Source organism: Excalfactoria chinensis, chromosome 6 (genome assembly GCF_039878825.1).
Source record: "Excalfactoria chinensis isolate bCotChi1 chromosome 6, bCotChi1.hap2, whole genome shotgun sequence".
NCBI classification, from domain to species: domain Eukaryota; kingdom Metazoa; phylum Chordata; class Aves; order Galliformes; family Phasianidae; genus Excalfactoria; species Excalfactoria chinensis.
Window position 1 is genome coordinate 21,919,215 of NC_092830.1, and position 15,755 is coordinate 21,934,969.

Here is a 15,755-nt window from a genome sequence, read left to right on the forward strand (position 1 = left end):
TTTGTACCCAACCATTATCCTTGCTATTGAAGAGTTTATACTACAAAACACTCCCTGTATGAGAGCTCTAAGGAAACAGCTCTAACAGTTATTAACTTCCCATTTATCTGAATAATGGATGACACTTCAGAGGTAAGTATGATAATCATATATTTTCCCCCTACCTCCAACTACTTATTCCTAATAGTAAGTTGCTAGACCAGGGCCACTATTCAGAACTGTTTGCTCCCACTCCCTTTCAGTTGGCCAAATTGTGAATACAACATTATCCCAGTTGCTGACGTGATCAAAAGAATAACTAAAAAAAAGTAAATGAATGGGGTCAGTGGCAAAAAGCCTGAGACTGGAAAAAAAGTGTGGATTGGAAGTTTTATGTTGGTCAGTCATTAGAGAAACTATTAGGTGTGTTTCCACGAGACAGTGAGAAGATCTAAGAACTACATTCCTAACCAGGAGTTTTGCTTTTCTCCCTTCTCCTTCCCATTTGCAGATGTACAGGTCTATTGCTTACACTGATGCCTGCTAGATCGCTCTACAGCTCCTTAAACCAGCTACTACAACAGGAAAAAACTGGAGCAGCTTCTGCCATATCAGCAAGTTAAAGCAACTCACAAAAGACAATGATACAGATTACTATGAGAAAGATACAGTGAAAGAGGATCAGGAAAAGGACTATGGGAAATGAAGGCCATGAGAGCTGAGATTTAGCCCAACTTTCAAATCATGCTCTAACAATGCTTTGCTATTTCTTGAAATACTACTAGGAAAGATCACTCTTCCAAGCAAGTTTTACAGCTCTGTCTGAAATTTAAGAGTCAACACACTCCACCTCCAAATAAACATGCAAACAAAAAGCCAACATCAGCTCCTTCCCTTCACATATTTAGTTATTTACTTTTTTTCTTTTTTTGGTAGAAAATGAAACCATTTTAAAAGGGAACAGCAATTTTAGGCTGACTCTGATCGATACAATTAAGCAAGAATTAATCACATAATCCAGACCTTAAGCACAAGCTAAGTACTGACAGCATGAAATTAAAGTAATCTAATCACCTTGTTGTATTTTTGCCGTTTTACAGAATCTAGTTTTCTGCTTATATCTTTGTTGTTGGCAGCCTGAGGTGAAAGTTGCTCAATAATTTTATCTATTTGTTTCAGAGATGTTGTACATGATCTGAAAAACAAGTTCCAGTAAAGAAAATTAGAACACTCTCAATCCAGACAATTTAGAAATTCCAGAATGCTTAAGGTAAGATTTAAAAAGGACCACAGTTAAATAAGCACTTTATGGCTAAATATCATTAGAAACATTAAAGACTTCAAAAGCATAAACACTAATTATACATTTGTGAACAAATTTCCACTAATAATAAAACTTCAAAGGAAATGACACTAAACTTCCACTGTTATTTAGTATTCAGAAGCCACAAGCCTGATGATCACAATAATGGAATGAAGTGGCTGATTCTGCTACTAAAGATAAACAGAATACAATTAAAAAAGCAACAAAACAGACTACAGTGACAAGCATCAGGGATGGAAGCAGCAAAGAACTAGCTAAGGTCAAGCATTGTATCAGTTCTTAACAGTCCAATATCTGATATGTCTTCAATGGGAAGACTTTCTATTGAACAGATTTTGGGGCTCAGGAGTTAGATCTAGAGCTCGCTCTTCTCACTCTGTGCACTGTTCTGACATCGTGAACATGGCACTGAGGGACTCAGTTTTGTGATGGGTCTTTATAGGTCAAGTTGATAGCTGAACTTGATCTTGCAGGTATCTTCCAATCTACACAATTCTATGATACCATACAATAACCTAAATAAGAAACTCTTTCATTTTGTAAAACTGTTCACTGCTTGATGTCCTTATATGAGAATGCCTTTTTAGATTACAAGATATATAGTTTAATCATGCGCATCTTCTCAATGACCATCTACTTCCTTCTGCTACATAACATCTAAAATTAATTACCAGTTTTACACACATACTTAGTTTTACATCTCCACACCCAAACTGGAAAATGAATGCATATGCTTAGCGCTATGCACTCCACAGACGTTCACACAGACAGTGGAGGTATACAGTACTTTTGAACACTAGAAGACAACATTAATGCAGCTCAATGAAAGATGCACACATAAATAATTTTATCACACAATAATACTATAATATCACACATTTCCCTACAATGAGATTAGAAATAGAAAGTTCTGCGATCAAAACTCAATGACACGTGGTCCCTATCCCTCAAGGTCTTCTACTATCAACATATCACATTGAGCATTTGATTATTCGAAAGTATTCTCAAGGACTTCATACAAACTAGAACAAAGGGTGTTCTGGTTGTAGTATTCTTGACAATATGGAGTCACATAAGTTACAGTAAATAACTGTAACAAGCTATTGAAACAAATTAGAAGTGGGTAACCACATGAAACACGGAGGATTGAAGAAGTGATACTTTTGTAGTAACTTTGAATAACAAAGTATAACACATTTATCCACGGTCCAGCAAACAAACAAGCATTGCAGTAAGGTGGGCAACAAAGTAGAAAAAGGAGATACACTCGATATCTTACATCTCTACTGCCTTGATGCATGACTGAACAGGTCAAATAAGAGCAATGCTCCATGCTGATAGTGAAATGCTCTGATCTCTAAGCTTTTAATAATGAGACATTGAGCATAATTTGATTGTCAGAAACAGAAAACAACATCAAGGAAAAAAAACTTACCTTAAGTCATCCAAAACTGACTGATATTCTTTTTCAGCATCAGCTATTTTTGCTGCTTTGTTAGCTTCATTAATTGCATTATCTACTTGCTGGAGAACTCCTTGCTCCAATACATCCTGGTCGTACACATCAACTCCTAAACCTTTGAGCTCAGCAGCCTGTGCACTATATGAAACAGACTGAATCTGCTGTCTGTTGATATGCAAAAGAGGTTGTCCTCTTTTGGGCACCTCCAGAGGAATTGCCGCAGAAGTGGATGGCTTGCTGTCATAATTGTGAACTCCAAATCTGTTACCCAAGTCACTGTTACAATTGCCATTTTCTTGTTCAGTTCCTGATTCCTCAGCATCATGAGGGCAAATACTGCTTACAGTAGTAATGGGGTCTTGTTCTTGATTACTCTCTGGCAGGTGGTTGTTTTCTGTTGGCATTCTCTGTTCAAAAGCAACAAAGAATGGTAAGAATCACATCACCATAACAATATTCACAAAGTTCCTCATTGAGATGGTGCCCAAACAGAAGTAAAACAAGCATGTATCTTCATGAGAAACTGTTATTTCAAAACACCTGGTAGTATACCCTTCTGTGAGCCATCTTCCACCCAAAGGCTTCTCTCTCCACACTAATTTCTACAATCAAAAGGAAATGGCAAAAACACCTTAAAGTCTACCGTATGATACACTCCTAGAAAATGCAGGTATCAAGAAAAAAAAAGTCTGCAACTACTACTTCCTCACCAGGGTGAACTGAGCCTTGCACAAATGGTCACACTCCAGAGGACAGAATAACAAAATCATACGTGACATAAAATATGCTAAACCAAAAGTACAAGCATTCAAAACAGGATAAGAATCAAGCATAGAAACCAAAACATTAATATTTACTGAGTATTTTAAGCAGCCTAACATAAGTTTTCTGATGTGCCAAACCTAACTAGGAAATTGGTTTTGTTTCCATATTTGTTGTTGGTAAGAGTACAGCTAGAAAAGCACACCCACTTAACATACAACCTTTTACCTTCTCCAAAGATAAGAAATTATGACAGAGAAGTCAAAGGACAGCTACTGGAGAAAAATCACAATACAAGGCTTCTCACCAGCCAAGAAAAGACAGATCAGGTGTTTGAGAATCAGACCAGGAAACTCACCAGCAAAAGCACTTCTGTGAACCGTAGGCTTCAGCTTGACAGTTCAGTTTTGAAACAGGACACAGTTCCCTAGGAACTAATAGGCTTCAACACGGGAACGACTTACCACGGCAACCTCGGCGCTGGTGTTGTTCAGAGCCTTTAGAACGAGTATCCCTGGGAAGCACGCGGCTTTGTTCAACTTCAGGGAGGCACAAGCTTTGTCAATGAAGCCGCTGACGGGGCAGGAGGGCTCAGCATCCCCTCCTAGTACAGCAGCCCGCGGGGCTGGGCTCCCGCTCACCCTCTTCTTTCATCAGCCCCGAAGCACAAAGCAGGCCAGGCCCTGCGCATAAAAACCACACACCGTTACCACCCCACGCTCCCTCGGTGCGCACAGCCCGCCCCGACTTCCAGCTGCACCACCTCCCCGAGAACAGGCCCGTGCCGGTGTGGCTGCGACAGGACCGTGGCAGACGGCCGTTCCTCAAGGCTGGCGACGAGCCCTTGACGAGATGAGAGCGCGAGGAGCTCCGAGTGCTCCACTCCCGACAGCCCCCGAACGCAAGGTCCCGCTAACACTGCGACGCACAGCACACACCTTACCCACCGCCATCACATCCGCCGCCGCTTTGAGGCGTCACTTCCGCCTTCGGCGCTGCCGCAAGAGCGCATGCGCTGCGCTGTATTGCGGTGGGATTCTGCGCGTGTCGTACTGTCAGTCTGCGGGTTAGTCCCTGATTGCTTGCAAGTGGCAAAAGCAAAATTTAAAGTTCTCCAGAACTCGTTAGTCCTTCTGTCCCTTCTTCCCTCTTCCTTCTCTCTCCCCATTCGGCATCTGGACACTGCTTCTCTTTGAGTTGCAGCACTTATCCTAGTCGTGTATGGAAGCATGTGAAGGTTGGGATTGTAACAACGCATAAATGTCACAGTTGTTCAGTAGAGGAGCAGTATTTGTGCGTGAAGACATAATGTTGTTTCGATCATGAAAGTGTAAGGATGGAGATTAGGATGTACACGGAGTGGATATACCCTTTATTAGGTTTTGGACTTTGTCTTCTTTATACCTTTTACACACTTCCCTTAGCTTTTGTCTAAGATCACTCAGGAAACCTTTTCTTCTCTAGGCTAGACAGTCCCAGCTCTCAGCTTTTCCTCATAGGAGAGATGCTCCAGCCCTGTGGCCATCTTCATTGCACTTCCCTGGATGCAATCTGGTGTCTCCATTGAGACTCTGGTACTGGGAAAGTCCTAGCCCCTCTAGACAGTGGTTGACATTTTCTCAACCCATTTTTCTACAGTGCACTGATGGAACCCAGGTTGCTGTGGTAAAACACTGTTGATAAATCAAGTACTCAGTGATTCAAGCATTTCAAACATAACAAACATTTTTTTACAAATTTGTGACATATTGAACACACCCACACGGTCCCTATGCACTTGATCCAAGAGTAGGAGTTCTGTTTCTTTTTTCTGTAGATCACTAGCACTGACAGCTGCATAAAATATTATATCCTACTGAGTGCTCCATGTGCAAGCTCTATGAGAAATTCAGACTCTTCCTTTAATACCCACTGTTGTCAAGCTTGAATGAATAGCTCAAAATTGCTGGTGGCCTGGCTTTGTTTGTAACAAATATTATGAGCCACTGACTGAAGATATTCTTTCCCCATCTTTCCAAGCCTTATTCTTTCCTGTTCCCAATCTCTGGAAGTCTCAAGGAAGCAGAGAACTGGTCATCTATGTTCTGTAATGTCAGGATCTGAAAGGTCAACAGGAACAAATTGGTCAGTTGATATGCTCTTGTTTCTTTCCTTAGCTCCTATACTACTCCTGCAAATGTCCTTTATTTCCTATTTAAAGACTAGAATGAGGAGGTTTATTTTTAACCTTTGTTGCTATGCTCTAAATGCAAAAAATGATGCTTTGTAATTGCTGAAATGATTGAATATGTGGAGTGTGAAGTCTTCCAGCAGAATGAGATAAGCAGCAACTAGGGCACATTTAAAGACATTGCAACATCAAACTGTTGTCAAAAGTAAACTGCTGTATGGAGGGGCAGGCTCAGTTTTCCAGAAACTGATTAATGAGGAGGAAAAATAAGTTGTCCTGCAAGAAGGAAAAAAAGAGCTTTGTATTACTTGCCAGGAGAGGAGTTTTCATATAAAAAGCTTCTTCTTTCCCAATCTTGAGAGGAAAATGAGTGAAGATTTTGTTTTATATATATATGTGTATACACACACACACACACACACACACACACACACATATATACAGATTTCTAATGTGGTCATACTAGGTCCAGAAGTAAGAGGCTATCATTGAATGCACAATGCTACTGGTTTGAGGTAGGTACTTACAGAACAAAACATTTCTGCTGGCGTCATGACTGTCTGCAGATATCCCTGGTAGAGCTTGCTCATAAAGGTTTCTTTTATTATCTGTGTATGATGAAGATGGTCTTTGTGACAGTGCTCTGAAACCATAAGATAAAAATGTGGCAGGCTTTTCAGGCAGAGACTTATCAATATCACCTATCTGTGAAATGCCATGTATACTGGGAATGACATTTAAATACTAAGTATGTTGGGCAACAAATCTGTTGCAAACTGTTGATCTCCCAGGTGGTGTGGATGTAGGCTATTTGATTGAAGAACTATGGAACCAAATCTTCCAGCAGCTAAAAATCATAGAATCATAGAATTACCCAGATTGGAAAAGGCCTTGAAGATCATCAAGTACAACTGCAGCCTAACCAGTACCCTAACTCTAAAAAACCCCTGCTAAATCATATCCCTAAATCAGTGTGGCTTCACTAAAGTCATAATGAGGATAGATTCCATTGGCAATTAAAGCTATTCTGTGGTGGTCCATCCTTGATGATCAGCCACTGATGAATCAGAAATATCCTCTCAGATACACATATGTATGACTGCTGATCCTTGTACACAGTCACTACTAGAGCCTCATGCATCCATGTTTCTCAGTACTGTATTCAAGTATTCCATTTATCTTTTTTTTTTCTTCTTCTTTTTTTTTCTTTCCCCAACATGTGGATGACTGCTCGCTCCAGTGCAGCTACTCTGCCAAATCACTGTCAGTGTGGTTTTCTGGGCAGGACATGTTCTGCTTGTTTGGTTAGTTTTTTAAAACATGTTAATGTAGTCCTAGCCTTCCTCTCTAGCGTGCATGCATTAATGATGACACTTAATCCGTGCTGGAGCTGGTTCTGGCAGCTTTTGATACACAGAAATGATGCTCTTTTACATGAATTAGCAAGGCTGGCACATTAAAACTGTGTGGACATTCTTCCCTTTTTGTCAGCCTTGAAGGAATGCTGGAAAGGATCCTGGCCAAGTGTGTAAAGTAATAGCTCAGAGCTCAGCTGTCTGTTTTGGTGGTCTGTGAGGAAATGCAACTAGGCTTCCAAGGAAGCTTGAGTAGAATAACAACTTGGAAAGGAAGCAATTTGCTTATATGTGATTCTGAACTGGGTAATGAAAAAACAAGATCCATAATATACTGTCAGTGATGAGATGAAAAGAGGCAGTGGTTTCATTTTTATTGTCATTTTTTCATTTTCCTACTGTAAAATCTTACCCTGAGAGTCATGGCATAGGAATTCTATGTGAAACGTAGAATCACAGAATGAAAGAACAATTTTGGTTGGAGAGAACCTTAACAACCATCCAGTTCCATCCCCTCTGCCATGAGCAAGGACACCTCCCCATAGATCAGGTTGCCCAGGGCCCCAGCGAGCTCAGCCTGAAACAGCTGAACTCAGCCAGGAATAACACATCCACAGCTCCTGGGGGCAGCCTGTGCTAGGGTCTCACCACCCTCATTGTGAAGAGTTTCTTCCTTTTATCTAACTTAAACCTAACCTTTTTTATTTTTAAACCATTATCCCTTGTCCTGTCACTACATGCTCTGAAAGAATCTCTCCTGAGCTTTTCCCCTTCAATACTGTAAGGCTGCTATAAGGTCTCCTTGGAGCCAGGCTGAACAACCCCAACCCCCTCAGCCTCTCATCACAGGAGAGGTACTCCAACCCCCTGATTAGTCTATGGCCTCTTTTGGATCCACTCCAACAGTTCCATGTTATTCCTGGGCTGGGGCCCACAGCACTGAACATGATACTGCAGGTGGGGTCTCATGAGAGTGGAGTGGAAGAGGGGAATCACCTTCCCTGACCTTCTTGTTCCGCTTTTTTTGTTGTAGTCCAGAATACTGTTGGCCTTCTGGGCTGCAAGTGCACGTTGACAGCTCATGTTGAGTTTTCCATCCACCAGTTATCAAAGCCCTTCTCCACAGGGCTGCTCTCCATCCCCTCATCAACCAGCCTGTGTACATGTCCCAGCAACGTACCCAACGTAACCAGTAATAACCTACCACATGTAAGCCCTTGGTTCTTAACAGGAGACGATTCTCTCAGGCCCCTTAGTGACCTGGTTGTGCTGTTAAGGGTGTGACCTGCTGACACTTGGCCAAGTCACCACTGTTAATTTCTTAATTAAGCCCTTCCTTCACAGATTTCAGTATGTATTTTGCCAATCTGAAGAAAAAAGAACTTAGTGGCAGGACACATTTACAGATTTTGTTCTCAGGAAATCCTGTACATGGAGTACAACTGAATGAAAAGGAGCTATTACACAGAAAGGCTTGACTGACCAGCCAAGAAAAGGGTAATCTGAACCATTATATATTCAGAATTATGTGACCCTAGCATTTGAACATCTTTGAGCTGTCATCACACAAATGTATACACGCATTAAGGTGATCTGAGATGTCTGAGCCTCAGGCATGCAACTGCTACTCTTATTTACAGAACAATCCCAATGGACACAGAGATTTGCTAAATATTTAAAGACATCCCTTGTCACAAAGTGCTTAGACCTAATATTTTCATTTATTCATGGATTCATAGAGCTTAAGGCCAGACGGGACCATTAGATCACTTTTTCTGACCTCTTATGTGACACACAGCAAACATTCTCACCCAGTAATTCCTAAATGAAGCCTGTGTCTTGCAGAGGAGGTAGCACAGATGGCTTAGCAAGACATCACATTTTGATTTAAATACAATGAACAATAGAAAATCCACTACATGACTTGGTAAGGTGTTCTAAAGGGTAATTCCCTTTGCAATGAAAAACATATTTCAAGTAGCCTGAAACATACTTGCTTTAAAAAAATACCAAACACCCACAGGTACTTAAACAAGAGCCTGGCCTTTTAAAAACAGTGGAAGGAAAAACTCCAGTGGGATTTTAAAAGAAGCCTAAAATGCATATTTGTAAAATTCTGACTCTGAATTTCAGGGGAACGAATTTTCCCATACCTCCTTAGACATCTGCATTTTCCAGCTGAAACTTCCCTGAGCAGTTAGTTGTGCTGTGGGTGTTCCTAGAAATGCTGCCACTGTGACTGAGCTGATTGGCTGGGTATGCTCATCCTGCCCAAGGCTGCTTTTAGAGGATAAAAATCCCAACACAATGCTAGAGAGATTGGTTAGGCAGGTATAGAATATCCTACAGCTGAAAGGCAGCACTGCTCTCAAACAGAGAACAAACATATGGCAGCAGCAGATTTTAGCATATATGGGTTTATCTTCTCTAGTTTTATTTCCTTTCTTGATGAACTATCAGCCGTGGGTCTGAGCTAACATCCTAGGAGGTTTCTGTACTCGTGGTGAAAATGCTATAGAGAGGCACAAGCACGCTTTTAAAACAGAATACTAACACTGTAGATTTGCGGTGAAAATAGATAATAAGTGATTTAAAGACTGCATTACTTCTCAGGAGGGCACAGAATTGCTGGCAGCATTGGCAGAAGTGGGAATTCCATCTGCAGTAATAAAGCATCTGTATGTCTTTGTACCAGCAAGTTGAGTGGCAAGTATCTCTCTCAGAGCCATGCCAGTGTATTAAAGTCAGTATATCAACTTAAGCCCTTTGAAAATAATTGTGTAGTTGGCAAGCAGCACTACTTCTTATATTGCAAAGAAATAAAATATTTTTCTTCTCCCTACTCTCCCTGATATGGTACATTTAAGAAATTAAATGCAGAAATCTACTCCTAGTGGATTATTAGGTTGGAAAAGTCAAATGGGACCAAATTCCAAAAGTCAAGGTTTCTCCCACTACTTTAAGGTAGATTTGCTCATCTTTTACATATATTTCTTCCTGTGTTTGTTAACAGCAAACATCACTGGTCTAAGACTCACATACAATGAAAGTTCTTAAGAATACCCAATTTTTAGGAACACTCCGTGTTTTTTCTTATCTGGGCTGCATGTTTGTCCAAAAGAAGATGACAAGTGACATCCTAGCCAAACCAGCTTGTAGAGAAACATTCCTGAGCTTGTGGCTGGATCACTGGTTCACATTTTATCTTTGCTATCTATCTTTCATAGCTCTCAGCACTTTTTGAGGCTCTGCTTAAAAAGCAAGCCCATAGTAGTTTTAAGTACGTGCTGAGTCCGTGTTTAAGCTGTCAGATGGTGCCAGGAAGAGAAACGTGTGGATGTCAACTGTTCTGAAGTCTTTCACCTCTTGAAATTATAGACCCAAAAGAGGACATGTCTGCTTTGACGCTAGAGGGAGTCATCGCCTAAAAGAAATCATCAAGACTCCTGAACTAGCACAATTTACAACGATTTATGTGTCTTGGAAGGGAACGAAACACTGATTTCTTTTTAAAGTCTCTGTTTTTATTGGAATACATTACGGGAGGCCTCATTTGTTGCCCAGAATGCTCTTGGCCAGAGTGAAATTCAACCTTCATGATGAGGCAGGCAGATTGGCCTTGCACTGCTCTGCTTTGTCTTAGCAGGGCTCTCCTGGAAGGGCTGCATGAAGAGGGCCTGGAGGTAGCTGGGCCTCTATAAATAGCTCCTTGCTGAATTCCTGTGTGAGCACATTGTAAAGGCTGCACCAAAGGACAGAGGCTTGTGTTGTTTCAGTTCACTTGACACTGACACACTCACACAGGTTTCCCTGTCTGGCTTTGGTTTGTGCTCAAAGCAGAGACCAAGAGGATGAAACATCGCTGCCTCACTCAGTATTTACTTCTGCATAATTTCAAGCCTATAAGCAAAATAACAGTGACTGACTAAATGAAGGTGGGTAGGTGGGAAAGGTCGTGGTCCCTCAGGCGGTTTCCTTCCAACCCCCCATCCCTTTATCTTCACCAGCTACAGAATGGATCCTGTACTGTACAAAGGGTAGTTAATGCACAGTTTCCTCACTCACAGTAGGACTGTTTCTATATCTGCAAACTGCATTTTACAAGTTCCATGAGAGAACTACAAAAACTTGAATACTTTTCTGAGAACTCCATAGCAGTGGAATTTAACTTTGGTGGGTATAATGTGCATATTTTGCTGAGTGTTGAAAGATACATTTATTAAGTAAGAGACCAGCAAGCTAAGAATCCTGCAAGTTAATTGCACTAAAGTGGAAAAAGATTATGGTTGTGATCATGTATTCGTGTCCCCGCTCCTTATTCTCAGGAGTAAAGATGGCTTATGGAGAAGGGAAGCAGAGTCATAGAAAAGATCCCTGGAACTAACCTGCTCATAATATGCTGTTCAGTGGAGATGCTTCTTACTTCTGCACTCCTGTGCCCTTTGCCTCAGCTGGAGAACACTGCCACACCTTGCAGAGAAAGAAGGAAGGAAGTGCCATAACGTTATCTTTCTCATGCAGGTAGCAGAGGTGTAACACTTCTGAGGAATCAAGAGAGGCAGAGATGGGGTGTGCAGCTGAGAAAAGAAACATATGTATGAAGGAAGTGGGGCAGAAGGCAGAGAGGAAAGAACAGATGAGAAGACTGGGAGAAGGGCAGTTGCAAGATTTTGGGAGCAGAATTTTTTGCTGAGCAGGGTGGTGCAGAGATACAGGGGTGGATCTTTTCATTGGATTCAATTCTTTGAATTTTAGTGAGTTATAACATACAGGCTGATGGCCCCAGGTGCTCCCAGATCACTATGATGAAGGTTTTAAGAGGCAGGAGGTCTGTTGTAAGAAGGTGCAAGTAACAGACACTTCAAATGGATGGCACATAAAAGAATAATAAAATGTGTAAGTTACAGCTATCATGGCCCTGTTTAGAGTCCCTTGTGCTGTTATTCGAATTTATCCTTTAACAAGTTCCAGGCTTTTTGTCATTTTGGCAGCACTTAAAATGTCCTGAGTCTCTGCTGAAGTGAGACTTTATCCACTGTTCTTAATGCATCACACTGCATGTGCTGCTTCTAACAAAGGAACTTGCACAGTGTCTGTCCGTAGTTTCATTCTACTGTCTCCCTTGGACACCTCATCATTTGTGAGTCTCACCTAAGGCCCTGAGATACATTTTGTTAGACAGCTACAAGAAAATTGCATTGGGAAAGGTGACGATGTAGTTCCTTTTGTCTTGCAGAACACAATCCTGCAGATCTGTATTTATTATAGCAGATTTCTGTTTAGAGTAAGGAAGATTTCTCAAGGTGCTGTTTAAGAGTTCCTGGTTTGTGCTGCAAATTGTTAATCAGTCCATGACAGCATAAATAAAATTAAAGGGTTTAATTAAAACTAATGAATGAGTGAATGGAGAATACACTGCATGTTCCACTTGCAAAGCCCTGGTGCTGTGAATAATTAAAATGTCACAAAGTAGATGTCTTAGTAAAAATATTGGAACTGCAAAAACAGAGGCCCCTCAACTTTAGTAGTTTGAGAGGGTTTTGTTTTTCAAATTGGTTGAAATCAGTTTATGTTAGGGAAAGATGCTGAAGTATAAACAATGCTGATTTTCATTAGGAGGAAGTCAAAGTTGGAAGCCTGATGCCAAACAAATCCTGCTGCATTTTGGATCAGTTTCCACATCTCTGAAGATCCAACAGTTTTCATACTATTTTTATTCTAAGCCAATATCAGCAAGAGGACTAGTTTCTTCTTTTGTCTCATCTGTGACTGTATTTCTGCAAAGTTATTACAAATTGTTACATTGTTATTACTTGTTAATGTTCTATCTAATCAAAGCACAGGCATCCCTTGGACCTAAAACCAAACCTGAACCACAGCCTGAACTTGATGCGTCTTTGGCTCAGATTTAATGTATGTGACACAGTCAAATAACAGGCCAAGAAAATAATTTCAGCTGGACTGTTTTAAATCGATCTGAGGTCCTGAAGTTGGGATTAGAAACTTGAGGCCAAAAGGCTCATCAAACTATTGTAAAGCTCAAGATACAGTTTAGGCCCAAAATATCAGTTGTAGGAAGAACAGGAAAGAATTTTCCATCTTGCTGCATTACAATAGCTTGTTAATGCTGTTGTTTGTGATGAACATGTTTGATACTACCCCTATGTGATCTGACCTAAGGCTATCATTCTCCTTCTCCTCAGCTCTGGATTTTTCCCTGGAATTCCTAACACATGACATCTGAGGCAGAGTCTGTTGGAGGATGAAATAGGATCTGGCTAAATTCACCGGAACAGGCTGCCCATGGGGGTGGTGGAGCCTTCTTCTCTGGAGATATTCAAGTCCCGCTTGGACTCCTACCTGTGCGACCTAGTGTAGGGAACCTGCTCTGGCAGGTGGGTTGGACTTGATGATCTCTAGAGGTCCCTTCCAACCACTACAATTCTGTCATTCTGTGAAATGTCCTTGCTACTGACATCACTGATGAAATAATGCTCCTGCCTTCTGCGACATAGTGACTCAAGGTGAGCTTCAGTAAGGGATCTTAGTCTAAAGGTTTAACTGCATGTGTTAGGAAGTTTAAAAGGTACCATACCTTCATCAAATCCCTCTGGAGGAATTGATATAATGGTGGACTGTATTAGATGCAAGTTGGAGTAGGGTTAAGAAGATGAAGATCATCTACGAGGTAAGTGGCTATTTTGTTGTATAATCCTAGCCCTATCTTGTGTAATTTCCTAAAATGACTGAGATAATAAATTTAAGGATTTCCACCAATTCAGTTTGGTAGGTTAAGAATAGAAAAACAGCATAACCCCCAAATGGCACTATGCAGTCTTAAGTGCCCTGCCTGGGTATACAAATCCTCACTACTACTGATAGCAAATTCTTGGCTGGCAACTTAGTGAAAGATCAGGCTAGATTATGATAAGGGCCACTCTGGGCCTTAAACATTTATAACAAAATGAGTAGAGTTTGCCAGGAACTCAAGTAATTTCTTAATGTTACATTAAATGACTTTTAGAAGTATGGCATAACTCTAAAATGTTTGCTGTTAGCTTAATGCTTTGCATTATAATCTGATGGAAAGAGGTATCTCAAAAATGGTTTTCCCTCAGAAGAAAAGACTTTTCAAGTATATGGAGTTTTTATGCCTAACATTTTCTCTTTCCATATATATTTTGTCTTTTGTTGTTTTGGTTCATAAATTCTAATATTTTTGAAATAAAACATTGAGAATCTACCTAAGAAAAAGCTTAATTTTCCTTACACCTCATTTTTTGATGTGTTTGAATTGGAAGGATTTATGATGAAGAAAATGTGGGCCTTTCAGCACACTATAAATCCTGATTATCTATACATTCTCAAAGCAGACTGGACTTTCTGGCTCACCCTATAGCACTGGGGGCCTTGATTTCCCAGAAACAACAACAACAACAACAACAACAAAAAACCAACAAAGCAACAATTGTATTTAATTAGGCATGGTCAGTTCCTCACATAAGTTATGCTGATTTATATGAATTCCTAGACTGTAGTGGCTACATTAATTATTAACTACAAATTAAAAATAATCTCAAGTGCAATTGAGAAAATATCTTCTCATTTTTTACCTTATGTTTCCATTTCAATTAAAGGGTTCAGTACTCATTTGCAATCAAACAGTGCTTGTGTGCTGCTCCTGCTGACATCACTGTAAGCCTGGATTATGAAGTCAATGTCATTACTCCAGACTTATGCAGATATAGCCAAAAGCAAAAAGGAGTCCAACAACTAAAGTATCCCCTTGTCTTCAAAGAGCATCAGTTACATCTGTAATGAAATACCTAAGGGCAGCCTAGATTAAGCCTAGTTATTTGGCTTCACTGAGGCTCTCTGTGTGAATGAATCTTTTTAGATTTGATCCTGGGTAGTTAAAATCCATAAGAAACCTCCCATAGACTTCACTGGAGCAGATCCAGGTTCTATAGAGCCTCTGCTGAAGAGTTGCTCATTGCAGCATTTAAGATTGCAAAATTGTATCAGGCTTTTCCAAGCATGGATTAATCAGTTACCTCTTCAGTTTATTTTCTTAATTGCTTGTAATCAACTCCCAGAACTGTAGATCTAGGTTCCTTACTGAAAATTCCTATATTTTCAGCTTAGATGTACTCCAATTCCTGATAGAGTATTTTAATTCTATGAGTTAAGAACTCTGATTTGCATTTTGACATCTGATTAGGTACAGCAAAGCAGAGCAACACCTTTTATTAGGTATATACAAAAATGTTCCTTCTGGGCATATTGAACTGAACTATTAAGCCCTGTAATAAAATATAAGCCTTTATTTAGTCCATTCAGGACTTGGGCACAACTCTTTCCCATTCTCACATCTTGTTGCAAAAGTAAAAGAAAGTAGATCTGGGATTGGTTCACAGAGCCCAGTATTTTTGTCTGATGGATTATTTGCATCCTTTCTGTGTAAGGGAACAGGAAACACAGTGCTCGCTCCCAGAACTGCTGGATTACAGCATGTATAGGTGGCTAATATAAAGATGTTAGCAAAGATGATGGTAAATGTACAAAGGCTATATGCAAAGGAAAAACTCACCAGTGTTGATGCCTTAGCTGAAGAAGCTGGGGCAGTCTTCACTGAGGAGTGATCTCCGAGAGATGCTGCCTCAGTGGGGGTCAACTCTTAAATGAGGTCTTAGAGGAGGTGGA

The 15,755-nt window shown here is 40.5% G+C and overlaps 1 protein-coding gene and 1 pseudogene across 3 annotated transcripts in view; one reads left to right on the forward strand and one right to left on the reverse strand.

Annotated features, from left to right (window-relative positions):
• ERCC6 (ERCC excision repair 6, chromatin remodeling factor) overlaps positions 1–4,509 on the reverse strand; it is a 44,429-nt gene extending 39,920 nt beyond the window's left edge. For all 3 annotated transcript variants that reach the window (XM_072340576.1, XM_072340575.1, XM_072340574.1), the window contains exons 1-4: positions 4,466–4,509; positions 3,992–4,210; positions 2,739–3,172; positions 1,054–1,174 (exon numbers count right to left, since the gene is read on the reverse strand). In XM_072340576.1, the coding sequence (XP_072196677.1) occupies positions 1,054–1,174; positions 2,739–3,169 (552 nt within the window). In that variant the 5' untranslated portion in view covers positions 3,170–3,172; positions 3,992–4,210; positions 4,466–4,509. The remainder of the gene's footprint in view (positions 1–1,053; positions 1,175–2,738; positions 3,173–3,991; positions 4,211–4,465) is intronic.
• LOC140254505 (U2 spliceosomal RNA) lies at positions 1,554–1,717 on the forward strand (annotated as a pseudogene).
• Positions 4,510–15,755: the final 11,246 nt, after the last annotated feature.